This window comes from Calidris pugnax, unplaced genomic scaffold (assembly GCF_001431845.1).
Source record: "Calidris pugnax isolate Ruff unplaced genomic scaffold, ASM143184v1 scaffold111, whole genome shotgun sequence".
NCBI classification, from domain to species: domain Eukaryota; kingdom Metazoa; phylum Chordata; class Aves; order Charadriiformes; family Scolopacidae; genus Calidris; species Calidris pugnax.
In genome coordinates this window covers 4,655,784-4,672,527 of record NW_015090872.1, presented here as the reverse complement: position 1 = coordinate 4,672,527, position 16,744 = coordinate 4,655,784, and the positions used below count along the sequence as shown (strand labels likewise).

General features: G+C 40.0%; 1 protein-coding gene across 1 annotated transcript in view; it reads right to left on the bottom strand.

Annotated features, from left to right (window-relative positions):
* PDE6D (phosphodiesterase 6D) overlaps window positions 1-16,698 on the bottom strand; it is a 38,139-nt gene extending 21,441 nt beyond the window's left edge. The window contains exon 1 of the mRNA XM_014946053.1: window positions 16,429-16,698. Coding sequence (XP_014801539.1) covers window positions 16,429-16,436 — 8 coding nt within the window. The 5' untranslated portion in view covers window positions 16,437-16,698. The remainder of the gene's footprint in view (window positions 1-16,428) is intronic.
* Between the last annotated feature and the right edge of the window lie 46 nt (window positions 16,699-16,744).

Below are 16,744 nucleotides of genomic sequence, written 5' to 3'. Positions count from 1 at the left end.
ACCATTTTGTACAAAGTGACCATCCATTTTGTACAGAACATTCAGAGATTACTGTCTAAAAGACTCCTAAGAGCTGAACCAATATAAACATATTTTGCTTAATTAAGTCCAAACAGCCTGATACCGCCTTCGCTCCATCAGCACTCTCAGAGTCAGAGTCCTTGAAGATGGGTGGCCAGTGATTGAGTCATTAGTCTAAATTTTACAGAAAATGCCAAATCCTGAATTTGTCTGGTTAAAATACTAAAAATAAACTCTCTGTGCTAGGCAGAGTTGTGTTTGCAAAATCAATGCCACCCAACCAGCTCTATTACAAGGATCCACGTGTAACACTGAGATATTCCCTTACACTGTATTGTAATGGAACTGTATTTGGGGATTAGCTGTCTCCATATCCACTGATGCGTCCCAGAGTGGGATTGCAAGCAGGCAGCCACTATGGGGAAGCATCCCCATGTTGTATCTTGCTTTGTTTCCTCTTTTCACTACATTCTTTCAGGATCTGTTGGGATCAGAGCAGAACAAGGTCTGAGCACAGTCCTGGAATAAAAAAGACTTCTGGAAAAAAGCAGTAAGTTCCAGCAGCAAGCTTTTCCTAACATAGCTTTGCTTGAAAAAGTTTCCAGTACCTCCAGCCTCACCAGATCCAGTTAGGAATGGGCAAGGACTCCTTTTTCACTCATATTGTTTTTCTGCAATCTATTAACACACACAGTTTAACATTTTATTGGGAAATCTTACATATGTACCTGTAGTTGAATTCCTAAATAGAGGACTGCCATTTTCCCTTTCGCAAAATGACATGCAGAAACACGTTTATTTGTTTTGATGGATCCCCTCTATTTGTGAAGGATGTCTGAACATTTGATGGTCCTATCCCATCAGATTGCTCCACACAGGCCAATTATAAGGAGCAACAGCAGGCCTTTCAGCAAAGATGCACTCTGTGACTCTACAGGTGGTACCTGGAAAGAGACAATCAGCCTGGACAGGTCTGGCAGCCCCTACCCACGCTGACTCCCGTGTTTTAGCACCGCACGCCTCAGCCCCACAGGCCAGGAGCACAGGTTAACGATAACGAGGACAGGTCTGCTCACAGCCAGCCCAGATCTAGCAGACCTTTGAGTGCTCAAGCTCTCTACTGAACCTCACCTGTGAAATTTTGAGCCCCTTCATGCTTTGGGAGCCACTGCCCTCATCTACTCTCTCTACCAGAGGAAAAACTTCTTGTAAAAAATATTTGCTACGTAGTTGCACAAATAGGTAAAACAAGATTTTAGAAAAGGATGTAAAAATACTTAGAAGAGCCTCAAATGAGCTAGCTAGAAACTCTGCAAAACAGTAACTGAACCTTACTTAAAGTTAAAAGGAACAAACCTGTGGGGAAGCCAGTTTTGCGGAGTGCATTTTAGTTCAACCAAGATGAGCTGCTTGGCTTCCTAACACTTGTTCTATTTATTCCTCTACTACAATCTTCTCAGTGTGACGTTTTTAACAAGGAGATCACAACATCCTCTATACTGGCCAGGGAGATTAAGTAACACACACACAACAAGAAAGCAAGAGTCTGAGATTTAACTCAAAATCTATGCTGGTTTGCCATAAAGATTTGACATTTAAATGACTGAATAATGTTAATCTTCCACTAATATTAGACTGCTGTTATGAGTAGGTATTACAGGATAAAACCAAACCATTTCCTTTTGAAAATGCATTTCTTTATCACTAAATAAAAGATGTCTGCTGATTTTCCCTAGGGTATCTTATGTTCCTGGGAGATACGAATTTAATGGTGGACTTGTTCATGCCTAGCTGGCACTTCCCTCCATAGCTAGGGAACAAGGGGTTTGTTTTTCATTTTCATAAAGCTCAATTAACACACTATTCCCTACTAGAATGTCAACTGGGATAAATCATAGCAAAGTCCATCTATTTTTTAACTGACCAATAACAGATTTCATAGCATTTCTTTGGAAGATTCATTGGTATAACAAGGATCCCAAGAATATAATGGAAGTAATTAACCTCTCATTTCTATGTTCACATTCATAAGCCTGCTTTAGGGTGAGAAGCAGGAAAAGAAAAAAGAAGATCATAGTTGAAACAAAAAGAGAATTTATCTCTTGTCAGAAGTCTGGCTACACTACAAAGCAAGTACACAAAGCAGCAATAAATTAGGGGGTTTTTAATAGAAAAACTAACTAACAATCTTACCTAGAACTGCATAGCTGAATGCTCAGATATGTGGCATCAGAACTGCCTTTCATTTAAATAAGTCTGCTATAATTGCTTATTTTCTATCTTTTTCCATTGTAAGACAAACAAAGATGCCATTGATGATTCATCTCCCCTGATAAGGCAATCAGAACATGAGCCTGCAATTACAGTAATATTTTGCATAAAGGCTTCCCTTATATTTATTAATCTGTAAGAGCTCTAATTTCAAACCCCCCTATTTTACTATGTAAAATCCTCAACAGTGCAAAAATTCTTCTGGATTCTTTATGCCTGTACTGAAAGCTGCTCAACTGGGCTTCCTCTCTTTAAAGGCCCTTTATTTCATTTCCAAGGATAAAAAAGGCACGGTTCGGCAGCATCACTGAGTGTCTAGCACTTCAACATCTGGCTCTTCATACCACCGTTCCTTTGGACTGCTGCCCATGTCAAAGATCAGCACCACACAGTTCACACATACAGGATACTACCTAGACATCTATGTTTGTAAAGCCTCCTATTAATCATTCCTGTACTGCCATAAATTAACATTAATTCAGTGATTAGAGCATTCACAAAGGAAACAGTCCTGCGAGCTTGGTTACCTGTCTCATACGGATATTATTTACTCAATAATTTTACTGTAATTTCTTTTTGGCAAAAATATTCTACACAGAACAAATATATATTCCATCTTTTAGTGGAGTGCTTTTTCTCAGTCTTCATTAAAAAAAAAAAAAAAACACCAAAAAACCAAACAAAACTTGTAGCAGCTGCAGACCCCAAAATTCTGCAAAATAAGGGGGAAGATACACATGAGTCCTCCTAGACTGAACTGTACACCCCTTAAATATCCCTTGGAGAAACCTGTTCTGTGGAGAACTATTGGTAAGAGAAGTAATGTGCCTTTCATGAAGATGTTCTCACACAGACGCATATACTAAGAGAAGAGAAAAGAACCTTGTTTGGTACATGAACGTAGGCATTGTTCATATCAAGAGCTGTTTACCCACCTCTTTTGCATGAGGGACAGATAGTTGTTCCTAAAAGGAAAGTCCTGCCCTTGACTTTTATATTCCTGATAAAGCTGATGTTGCTTAGCCTCTTGCTCTTCCAGGGAACCACAAAGAGCATAAATAGAACTGTCTTCAAGAGCATACTTTAACTTGTGCTGCTGAGAGCAGAAACTAGGCTGGGGAGATTACAGCGTTACTGTCAAGTGAGGTATCCACCTAAACAGAACAAAGCAGAAAATCACCATTGAAAATGACTCTTTGTAAAACTCCTTTCAGGGAAAATCTGTAGCTCAGTCTTCACGGAGACATGTCTTTATTTCAGAGAGGTCTGTAAAAGAGGAAGAATTCATCTGTGCAAAGGACTTCAGGGACTCCGGGATTTTTATTTGGCCGTGGAACCTTCAGGCTGGCTGTTAGCACTCCAAATCCCCATCAGATCAATAAAGCCTGCAGTCATTACGTCTGATAGCTCCTACCTTCCAGGAAATGAGCTTGTGAGTTTTATTCTAATTGTTAATTGACAGGTGTTTGTGCCACCGAAATCAGCGGTAAGGGGAGCACTAAGAGATTGCTGTTGGCAGTCTCAGAGAAGGTACAAATAAAAGATCAAGCACTGGATTTCTCTTGCAGTCACCCACTGATTCTCTCTCAACTCACCTTATTCTACTGAAAGAGAATTTGTTCCTCAATACCTTATCAACAGAATGTTAATTTTTAAACAGTACCTTTCACTAGCAATTGAATTAATTAGGAGTTTGTCAATACATAGAATTCAATCCAGATTAAGGCATGGAGTGAATTTAGAGCTAACATAACTATCCCTTATTTAACCCTTGCCTGGATGTTCTTAATCTGCATCAAGAGACTCCAATTCCAAAGCTCTGAAGTGATTTCTGTGATTCAGAACTGGACACACTCATCCTGCAATAAAAGCATGCACAGAGGGGAAATCGAGCAGAAATAGTTAAGACGGAGTAATTTTTAAACATATAAACCCTACGGTTTTATCTAGATTAGAGCTTTTTGCAACAGCATAGACACGTCTTCTTTGACATGGGGGAAGAAAAGTATAGCCACTGGTTTATCTCAGCACAGTGCATTTAAATATTATAGCCACATGAGTTCAAAAGCTCCTGGCATGGACAAGCTCCGTATTGCCCAAGCCAGTTGGCATAAAGATGGTGTGTATCCCCTCAGGGTGGGATTATAGCTCCGTATGCTCGTCAGGAAAATAGGCCAGACAACTGAACTTCCTTTACCAGGTGTGTTCATATGCCCTCTCTCACAAGTAATGCTAGAAACTGACAAAAATGAATGAAATCCTGGAAAGAAGCTCTTTAAATAGCTTTCAAAGCAAATGCCAATTGCAGCCTTCAGGGAAAAGGTGAAACAAGTGCTGCTGTACATCTGTTAATTAGTCTATAAGGATTTGTGTTTATGACAAGAGTGCAAATTAACTATTGCAACAGAAGTAATACCAGCTGAACACAGTTCTACTGTTTCATTCAATTTCACAGCAATACTCAGCGTATGGGCACTGGCATGAGCCTGACACTGGAGGTTTTAGGGCAGAACTCACTCAGTTCTACTAAAGGCAGTTCACTCAAAGGACTTCAGGCTTTTTTGAACCTCTGCACCCTTAACACTGCCCCAAATATCTCACACGCAGCGCATCGCTTGCTGCTTCAATCCAGTGCTGTTCTGTAACCAGGGATACATCTAGAGATCGCCACGGGTTCTCTGGGAAAGCAAGTCAGTATCCTTGAAATGCAATTAAGAGAATCACAGGGGGATTTAATCTTATTGAGATTTTACAGTAAAACAGTATTTAGCCCTGGCACTAACATTCTTCACCTAATAAACAAAATAAAAATTCAAATCAGCCAGAGAAACAGCTAGGACAAGCACTTTCCTAAAGTCCACAACAACAAATGCCAATCTCCTATTTGCTGACACGGCACAGCAGGGGGACAAGCCACCCTTTTCCTGGCATTAGCTTAAACGGTTCCTCGGATATGCAATCCATGTGGACAGTATAGGCCTGAATGTCACTGGAGCTACAAACACTTTGGGTTTATTTTTTGTTGTTTTTTTTTAAAGTTAGGCTGTGCATGCACAAGAAATGGGCATACTTTAGCCTTACTAACAGTATAACCCTTACAGCCAGGGCCTCCAGAACTGAACACCAAGAGCACCTTTGCTGCCAGCAACCCTATTTTTCCAGGGATGAAGTGGCAAAAAAGGACTACAAACCCTCTCAACACCGAGCCAAGGGAGTAAAGATGGATGTGATTAATTAGGTGAATGTGAGTGGCCCTCTAAACTCACAGGACAAGGCCACAGTGAGAATCAGAGGTAGTTCTCCGAGGGACAAGAGAAAAATAGGTCATGGATCTGAGCCACTCAAGTAGTTACATCTCTGGAGCACTAGGCAAGTCCTTGAAAGAACCATTTTACAGTATCTTTTAAAAAGCTCTCTTTCCTCTGCTGACATGGCAGTGTTATTTTTCAGAGCCAGGAACAATTTTGGCTGACATGAGAGGAGGCTGCTATACAAACAAGCAGTCGACAACTCATTTTAAGACACGTGGTATTAAAAACGTAGGATATAAAAATCAATAGCTGCTACATGGGACACAAGTAAGTTATTTAACAAAGTGAAAGCTGTAAATTAGCGTAATGGCAGGGCCACGTGCTGCAATATAGATCAAACAATTTTTGGTTTTCCACTTAAAACTGACAGGACTGAGATTATTCAAGGAAAACAAGTTCATTATCTTGTCTCTTCTGAGGAAGGGAGGAAAACTTAGAGCAGACAGACCAAGCGGAGAATCAAAACAAAATTGAAAATACAGTCAGGAGGGAATGATTGGCAGCTGCATGAGGAAACTAATCTTGAAAATGGACCAGAAGCTGCTGAAAGCGGAGGCAGAGAGGAGGAATAAAGGGGGATTTATGTAGATTGAGGCAGAACTCTCAAAAAACAAGGGCTCCATATCAGAATTACTGTGCTTTTTTTAGGAACCTACTAGAATATGAGATGTGCTTAAATTTGCAGTATGGATTAGTGATTTGACAATTTAACCATCCCACCATTTTCCACAGTGTTAGACAGTATGGCAGTCTGAAAAGAGAATAAACTGTTTGGAAAAGCACTACAGCAAAACACAGAAATTACAAGTGAAAAATTCTGTTTGAAACTAGTTCAGAACAGGTAAAATACTAATATTTGGTTCTGAATGCTGCACTTTACTTCTACAGATACGCAAATGTGAATTATACTGATGTGAACCTCTGAGCATGTCACTGGGGGGTCTCTCGAAGATGGAGGGTCTGTGTCCAAACCAGCATCTCTCTGCTTTAGCACACATTGGAATTCAGGTGAAAACCATTATTGTGGGGATACAATAACGAAATCTCCACTGAAATGACAAAAAGCAATGACCTCTATCACTTCCAAGCAGCTCCTATAACTTCTATTGTCAATAAAATCTACAGTTATGTTTATACTAGTTTAATTTCATTATTTTAACAAGCTTGTAGCTGTATGTTAAAATTTTAGAGTATTGGAAATCTGGTTTTTATAATTTTAATCAAAATGTATTAATATATTTTTCAGATGAAACAATGGAATCTCTTCTGCTGTGAAGAAAAAGAACAGCATGTATACATAATACAATCAGCTGTAGTTCACAAGTGGATTCTTTCAATTTAGTTATTCATAATAAAATAACAATTTAATTATTGAAAAGCTAAACTTACATGTAACTGATAAAAATGTTATGTATTTAAAACATTATGTTGTTGTTTCAAAGTGTGTATCTTCGTAAGCATTCATGTTAAATTGAATGTCAGTGCTGTGAAGTTACACACACAAAGCTCAAAAAAGCACCATAATTAGCATTCTCTGGACCCTTTACAGGTGCACCTACATTAAAATATAATCTTTATTTATTTGAATTTGCAACTTTTCAAACATGCCTCTGCCTCATTCACTGTATTTACTATTTCAAAACTGGGACTTGTACAAACAACATTATTAAGCAGGAAAATAAGGAACTACTGCTTCATCAGTGAAAGAAATGCAGGAGAGCATCATGAACCGTGAAATATTTTCACCTGGTCTTTGGCAGGGCTGTATTTAAATGGGAAAGTGGGCTTTGATGAGGGCAGTGTGGTCAGAGGTCTTGGAGGAGCAGAGCCTGGCTCTGCAGCTGCCTGGTTAATGCCTGACCTCTACCTTGTATAGACAGAGAGAAGGAGGTCATGGTGGAGCTGCCAGTGTTGAGAAGGAAGCTTTGATTTGCTCTGAGGAATAGACCGGCGCCTTAAATAAGTAAGCTTACAACTTTCCTTGGGTAATCTGTTTTCATTTTGGAAGTGGCACTTCACTTCAGGCTACTTTAAAATACATTTATAACTTTTCTGTTTGTTTAAAACTTGAAGGAACTTATTCTAATAGCAAAATGGGAACTATTTTTTCTTTCTTTCTAAGAAGCTAAATATTTCTCTGTAGAACTTGAGATTAAGGTCAGTGTTGTATTAATATGTAGTTCCTTTTGAAGGAATTATGGGGGAAACATAAAACAATTCCTTCCTGGACCTGTTTAAACACTGCATTTTATGGCAATGGTGTAATTGTAATGATTCCTTGTGGATTAATGAGGGTGCTATAAATTGAACAGCCCAGACTGGATTAAGGAATTTACTGGCTTCTCTCCCTTTTTCTGGAAAGGGTATTTTAAAAGTAGCACGCACTTGCTCTCTGAGGCTGGATGTGATTTTCAGCTAATGATTTCCTCTGTCTGGCTCATGAGAATTGCAGGAGAACTGAGCCTTTAAGGGCACTTGCTATGTGGTCCCAGACCCTGTTTGTGACTCTGCTTGGTTGCTGGGCAGTGATTTGTCACACAGTGCACTGATCATACAATGGGTCAGGTTGGAAGGGACCTTAAAGACCATCTAGTCTCACCCCCTGCCATGGTCAGGGACACCTCCCACTAGACCAGGTTGCTCAAAGCCCCATCCAGCCTGGTCTGATATTAAAGATTTCTTGCACAGAACAAAGGAAAAGAGAAGATGTTAAGACGAATGTCAATGTATGAATGCATTACCAATGTAATCTAGAATATGTTTCTCTTGAGAGAGCTGTGAAGTTAAAATGCTAAAACACTAATGCAAAGCTAGGACTTTAGAACTGGTGCTGCAAGGGTAACTAAGCATGGTCATGTGAGAAACCACCTCAGGTGAGTTGGTGCTGGCAGCTGGAGAACAAGTTTATCTGATGTAAGACTGAGGCTGTGCCCATGACACCCAACAGCAGCGGTGGCTGAAGGCAGGACTGCTGTTCACAGCCCTCCCCAGCTGCTTCTTACTTTCTCCCTCAAATCTAACAGCTGAGCTGTTTGTAAAACTGCTAACCTGATCTACTTGACCAGCACAGGTCTCTGCTCTTTAACCCATGGCTTAAGCTGGTTAAGCCAGAATGCCTCATTCCCACTGAAACAGGAGGCTGCAGTGCTCATCTGAGCAGCTCAGCTCTCGGCTGGTAAAGCTGAAAATAAGGTAACGAGCAGCTGGGGATGGTAATCTGTGCTCTGCACAGCTGTTCTGACAGAAGCACACATCAAGAAGATGGTAAGGGCAAGTATTTTTTTTAGATGTCCTCTTTCCTCAGAAGCAACAAACCCATACCACTTCCTGGCCTGAGCTTCTGTTAAAATGTCACTTAAATGCTAATAAAGTTCAAGTGAAATAAAAATCAGAAGGACTTTTTTCCTCATCTCAGCTTCTGGGAAAGAAAGTAACTTTACTAGAGAAACAATCAAACCTGAAGTTGGACTGTGACAAGTTTTCTAATGCACTAAAGAGTCTACCCTAAAGACTTGAACTGAAATCGAATGTCTAAAGTATCTCCAGAAGATCCCCCTGTATTAAGGTCAGTAGGTATTTATTGGTGCCCAGTTTCCAGGTGGGTTGGTCTATGCCATCACATGCCAGTACAAAGTAAAAGTAACCTTCCTTTTGGAAAGGCTTAAATTGAGTGACCTGAAGTGAGGAGGAAAGAGGCATGCAGGTGATCTGCTTAGGTGGGCTATATGTTCATTAGTGATTAAAGTGCAAGATTCCCCCTCTAATTTCTTGATCCAGTAAATAGGAAAAGATAGATATAATCAACTGTACCAAGGACCAAATGAGCTTCTGACTCACTACAGAGTAGAGGAAGCTTATGTATACAGTATAGGATACAGACTGACCCATATAAATATTCCTCTGTAGAATTACCAAGAAGTAAAATCCCCTGTATTCTCATTCTCTGTAATGGAAGACAATGGAAGACAACTAGTTAGTTAAGCAACCCTTTCAATACAGGAGTGGATAAATTTAATACCATGATGCTTTTGTGCACTGTTATCCCAAAGGCTGACTGAAAATCAAAAATGATTTTTCTTGCTCTTAACCTAAGTTTGCCATTCTTACAGAAGAATGTTGCCTGATATTCTAGTCATGAACATAATCAACTCAAAGGTTCACTCACAGCTGAATTAATCTGATACCGTCTCACTTAAGTCTCTTCTATACTTAACATTTGTGTCACTGTGAGAACTGGGTTCAGGAGAAATCTGACAATGGAATATCAAGCTCATAAGAACAATTGAAAGTCTGGCTGTTGATCAGGATTTAGCAATATGTAGCTGAGATGTGGTTCCTACTGTCATTCATGATAACATCAGTTATTGTCAGGTGTCCTCAGGGGACAGCATCCCAGAAGTCCTACTATGTCTACTGCGACATGATGTCAAATGGCTTTGGAAACTTCATAGTAATGCCCATTATGTGGGGGTGGGTGGGGCTGTTCCCAAAAACTGCCACCTATTCTTTGACACTGCACTTGGAGTGATGCTACACGGATGCCAAACCTCTGGTTTCTGTGGTTGCTCCTGATTCAGTCTCAGGATAAAAAGGCAGCCCCTGTGAATGTGGGTTTTTTTTCCAGTGTTCAGTGCTTGCTGCTGTGGTTTCTTGCACATAACCTGTAAATCTGATCCTTAAGGCGTGTGAGCAACGGCTGTGCAAAAGGCACCTTTCATGTGCTTGCAGAACTAACTTCTGATAAATTTTGCTGTACTACTGTGAAGAAAAAGAGAAAATTCAATATTGCCAGTGGACATCAGTAGATCATGGTATTTTCTGCTTGTTATCTGTACCCAGAAACCTAGTGTACCTCGCACTTCTATACAGACTTGGACTCTCTGGATTAAGCCAATGCTTTGCTTGCTCTTTAATGGAGGGTCTGACCTCAGATTTGAAGCTGCCTTAATTTCCCAGCAGATAGAGGCATAGAAGAGGCTTACATATTACATAAACTGTGGAAGTCAAAGGCAGAAATCAATACAGTAGCCTGTTATCTTACAAACTTTTACATAAAGTTTTACTTTTAATGTTCTTTCAGATCAACTTAAATTCAGTTAAGCATGTGTAAAAAGCAAGCTGAATCTGTTTCCATGCTAAGACTGCTTCAGTTAACTGAAGACTGTTATTCAGAGACATGAGACACATCAGATGTCTGCATAAAAAAACCCTGCCTATGCTGAACAGAATCTGTTTAATTTGAGGACTTCTAGATGCCTTCCCCTCTTGTCTACATCTCTGACTTTTTTTCCTATGTGTTGACTGTGAAGATGCCATGGGGTTGGGGGGTAGGAAGAAGCTCTCCCAATTATCACTTGATGGATTAAATTACTACCTTCTGCTGTGTGGAAATTCAAAGACTGTAATAATGGCTGAAGCATAAGGCACCAGTGACTTCCAAAGATTGTTGATCCCAGCCAAGGATGTAGCAGGTACATAAGTAATCCTGGCATTCTTTTTTGCCACGAGTAACTATTATTATCTCAATATGATATAAAGAAAATAAGGAGAAATAATTTTGCTAATGACAACCTGCTTAGTGCCAACCTAATCAAGCAATTAAAAATACTGAAAGTAATTCCAGTGAAATGCAGGATGGGTAAGCTTTGGAGAGAGCAAAGGATGAATAAGGGACAAACTTCAGGAATAAAGTTGTAACCACAACGTGCTAAAGTAAGATTGTTCACTTAAGGAAAACCCCAAACTTCATTATCAACTTACTCTTCCAAACCAGTATTAGTTAACATGTGTTCTCTGCGGTATCTGGTACCTCATTTGTTTCCTGTGATGGTGGAGGTCTCTGTCCCTTCCACTCTCAAAGGCTCAAAGCATTTCCACTTCCAACACTACAAATGGATTGCATTAGATCTGAAATGCGGAAAACTGACTGTAGTTCATTCTGATACAAAGCTAATGCAAATCACTGTTTAGGTATAATTAAATATTTATACTTTTTTCAATGAAAGTTAACAAGTGGAGGACATGGACTTTTTGGTGTTTGCTGAGGAACCAGGCAGGTAAAAGCAAACCTGGTAAAACCACTGCTGCTTTATTTGCAGGTGTGCCTCATGACTGATGCATAAGAAACATGATGGGTCTGTGTTTAGTGTGCCAGAACTATAGATCATTGCATACTGCGGCACTTCCATCAATGCTGGAAATCATTCTGATATGGTAAAGGTACCTTGGCCACAGTGACACTTAACCACCAAGTACAACCTGGCTAAAGTTTCTGTGTGAAACTCTGGCCTCTTTGAAACAAAGATCTCTTGATGCCACCAGGGTGGAACTTGTCCGCATTCCCGCTTAGTCTGACTGCAGAACAGCTCTTGCTTGGGAGGTACTCTAAGGTTTGTAGATGGGAAAGTGGCAATAAAAGTTCAAGAACAACAGAAGACCAATTTTTCAGATCATATAAATGATGAACTCTATGCATTAGATGGAAGTAGATTCCAGTTTTTAGAAACCAGAAACAGGAGGGGGAAGCATGAACTCATGTTTTCTAGGATGTTTTAAATTGTATTGGCACAAGCTACGTCCAAGTTCTGCTTTGGCTTGCTAGAGAGGACATTGCCCAGCTTCTGGGCAGCTCTGTTCCCTCTTTTAGCTGGCCAGTGACTCCTTTTAACCCATGAATTTGGTGATTCATCTATTTCATTGCAAGAAGTCTAAACAAATCGAGATCTGAGGAAGCCGTATAGGAAACCTCAAAACAAAGCGCATTTTTTAAGCCAATTAAAGCTGCTACCTTGTTAGTTTTGTGAACACTGCAACAGATAAGCATTTTAAGTGAATAAGCAGCCAAAGATCTACTGGTCTAACAAATAAATTGGAAACTCAAATTGATGGAGATTCTATTTGGATTTCTCAGCTCTTGAATGCTGCATCAAACTAGTTAAAAACTTCAGTGACTATTCCAGGAATTGATAGGGAAGATTGTCATTCACTACAGTTTCTGGGTGTTCAGCAGAAACCTGGTAAAAGTTGGAAATAGAAGTGTCTCTGTTTGCAGAGTAATATAAAGTTCCCAGGAGTTCTTAATGGTTTCTGGTATATTTTTATTACAGCTCTATCCATCTTTCTAAGAGGTTAATGCTCTGCTAGAGTGATTTCCTAGAAAGAAAAATAATGGTGAGAGCAGGACTGGAAGAAGCTCTGGGAGCTAGGAGGATGTTGCACGGGGAACTTTGAAGATTCCAGAAAATGGGAAAGCCTTTGACACATGAAGTTTTGTCTACAAATGCTGGAGTGCCTGAGCTACAGGTATATGTTTATACTGACCACAAATACTAGTTTCATACCTCTGAATTTATTCTGACCTACAGTTAATATTATTTCTTTATGCTTTTGTTCACAATATTGATTTGTTTCAGGAAACTTCTGTAGTACACCAAGATACATTCTATAGGCTTAAATGGAAGTTCATGGAAAAATGTAACCTAAACTGATAAATATCGACAGGGTAATTAACACTATGGAGATCCAGTTCCGATGAGACTCCTCTGTACAGAAACAAATAACATAGGTGTTATCTTGTTTGATTTGTAAGACTTAAAATAGAAAATGGATGTGCTTACTCATATATTGAAAGGCTAGACTTAGCACCTTAACTGTGCTATGAGACCCAACTGACTTGTTTGGGTGTTCTCTTCCTTGCTGTTCTGGCTGAAACATGACAGAAAGAAGTGCATAAAGAAGCTGAACTCTGGTCCCTCAAGAGTTGGATGTGATCCTGCTGCTGTAAACCATAACTGGATATTTCTCATCTGCAGCACAGATGCTATGTAAGAAAGCAAATATGCTCTCCAAATGCTGGCGAACCAAATTAAATAGGATAACTGTCTACAGGGTCTTCGTTCTAGTGAAGAAAATAAAATCGTGTGCTAGTTTCTATCAGAACAAAGATAAACAAGCAACCCACAAATTATCAAGGGGACTGGTGAGGGAAGCCATCAAAAAGAAGAACCACCACCCACCAAAACACAAACCCTGAGTTTTTGACTGTTAGGGAAATACATTATCAGTGTTACTTTTTTTATGAAAAAGGATGCTAAATACACGCATCTAATAGTACACACTAACTCTAAAAATAAAATGACAATGAAACCTGAAGAATGTTTTGAAAGGGTAATTGAGGGTCAAGTAAAATGCTAGTCTGTAGCTTGACAGAGTAACTGTCCCATCTTCTGAAGAAAAAAAGGCATAATCAAATTTCATGCATTTAAGATCATAGAACCAGCTCTGCATAAATACTTGCAGAAATAAGACATGGGTAATATTCTGGAGGAATGACTCTTCAGTTACCAACTGAACTGATGTTGCTGATAGTCAACCAACCAGTCTGCATTTTCATAGTACTAGTCTACCTGTAGATGTTAAGTGTAATGACTGCTATTTAGGTGAGTGCTTTCAAAATAAGGAGCTGATGAACATACTTACAAGCTCTGTTAACAAATATTGTCTCTGAAGAAGTGACAAGCTATAAAAGTTTGTGCTGGATGCTTTCAATCTCTTAATGCAACACGTATACTGGACCATCAGTGTTCATTTTTTAACTGGTTCCATAAAAACTCTTAGGACAAGTGTAAAAGTACAATGAATATTTGCCTGCAAGCATCAAATATTTTCCCTTTGGTTTTAATCTCTTCCAAATAGCAAAATCCATGAGGAGTAAATATTTCCGGCTTTAAATTTCAGGACACTAGCCACAACATGTTTCTGCACTGGTGTCATAGAGGAAGGAAAGCATATCTCTGCATTAAAGTTGGAGGGTGGATTTGAGCTATAATTTAATTTCCACAGCAGCACGTCCCAATCAGTTGGAAAGCTTGTAATTAACTACTTCTTAGGAACCACAAGTAAACAGAATTTGTTTGAGGAAACTTTGATTACTCAATGTGAACTGGATTTCCAGCTAGAGTGCCTGTTGTTAAAGCAAGCAAGTATTTTGGAAGCCTGTTTCCTCAATGATGCTTTCTGCCCTAGCAACACAAGGAATCTCGTACATACAGACTCTAGGTGTAATACTGTGCAAATTCCTTGTACTAAAAGCAAATTCAGTCTGAAGTGCCAGGTTTGCAGGGTGTGCTGAAGTTGGTGGAGTTGAACTCCCTCCCTCCTGGCAGTGGAGGGAAAAGTTTTCAAGTACTCAAAGTATAAACTTAACAGCTTTTCAGAACATGTTTCTCTCTCTTCCTTTCTATTTAGTAAATTAGCACACACAGGAGTAGAGTGGGTGGCAGATAAAGCATCTCTTTAAAATGTAATGCTCTCTAGAATATAAACTCACTCTTAGAAAATGAAGTGGAAGACTGAGCTGATGGCTGCCTGACAGAGAGCATGGTCACATCTGGGCATGAGTAGTTTCCTGTGTGGATGGCGCAGTGTCTCAAGGCTTCCTCATAAATGAGGAATGTCTGTTCAGCCACTCCTCTGGCTTACTGAAGGCACACATAAATGTTTTTCAGCTATTTTCATAACTGGAACTTTTAGAAAGTTAAATGTTTCTTCAAACTTTCTCCTTTCTCAGATTTTATATTACCTGGCCCTTATAGCATCTATTAAAGTACTCTAGCATGTTTTGAGAAGCACAGCCAAGTGCTGCTTCTTGCCTAAAACTGTCCTGTCCTAAGTAAAATTGATATCAGTGTTTTGCGAGGACAAGCAAGGGAAGGCTAAACTTGAGGTACTTCAACATGGAACTGCAGGCTATTTCCACTAAATCTTCTTGTCCATTATATGGTTCTTGAGATAATAAAAGTTTTCCTTAGGTTTGTCTAACATCCTACCTCTCAAAGGGCAAAAAGCATTTTCTACTTAAGCCAACAAACAACAAAATTAGTTATTTCATTCAAAGTTAGACAAAGGCCTTCATGTAAATTCTGCCACCTGGCAAAGAGTATATACAGACACATGCAAAAAAAACTTAAAAGTTTGTTCCGTAGGCTTAATTTTCCAGGCACTCCTTACTTCTACCAACAGCTTAGTCTGGTCTTGTCAGAAGCTTATTCTTCTTCTAATTGTCAGCACAAGAGGTTTTTAAATAATGTTTTGACAGCTAAAATACTATGTCTTCATAAATAAAAAGAACTGTCAACAGTGCTAGTGCAGAAGCAAAGGAACCAGATGCAGTACTAACAGCCAGGGGAGAGGACAATGATTCCAAAGTTAAGCAGATGCTTTTCTTATAGTTTGACAGCCACTATCTGTCTAAATCCAACCTAGAAAATTAGATCCTGCTACAGCTGGCATAGAGATTATGAAAAAAAAAAAAAAAGCCCCTGTTTAGAAATAATAGTATTAGATCAAGAGGGTATTTTATTTGCTTCTGTCAAAAAAAAAGAAAACAAACCAACCAACCCACAAGAATTTTCTGGCATTTAAGGTCAAGCTAGCAACCTTGCATCTGTCTTCTAAGCTTAGAAGAATCTGCTTTAGTAAAATATAGTAGCTTTATTTTACATGCAGCATATTTCTCTTACCCTTAGTTTGCACATGGGCCTATAGGTTAAGCCTTTCTCTACTGCACTGAAAGAAACCCTGGGTTGGATGGGTGTACACAGGATCTCACTTCTCTTCCAAGCCCAGCTCTATCTCATTTAATTAGTATTAAATTCATATTCAGATAACACAGATGTGGAATGAGAACATTTTGAAAGCCACAATGTGAAAAGTTATAAAATGAACAGCAGAGAAAGGCATTAACACCTAGATTCTGTCAGCGTTGGCAAGAAAAGACATTATATGACCCCCCCCCCCGCCATGACCAACACAGGTGTGCCAGTACCTCGCCATAAGAAAAGGAATAAGATCTTTAGTTGTTTCTGGACCTGCAGACCAGGTATTTCTTTTCCAGCCAGAGGTGCCTCAGCGCAGGCCGGAGGGGAAGGGATCACATCCTCCTGGGACCGAGGGCGCCGAGCTACTTCACCTGTCCTCCGTGAGCTGTCCTCGCCGCCGGGGCGGGGGGCTCCCGCTGCTCGGGGGCCACCGCCTTCCAGCCCGGCCCCTCTCCTCGGGCCGCCCGTCAGCAGCCGCTCGGCGGACAGCTCCGCCGCGCCGGGGACCGGGGAGGCCGCCGCCCCGATGCCCCTTCCCCCCCC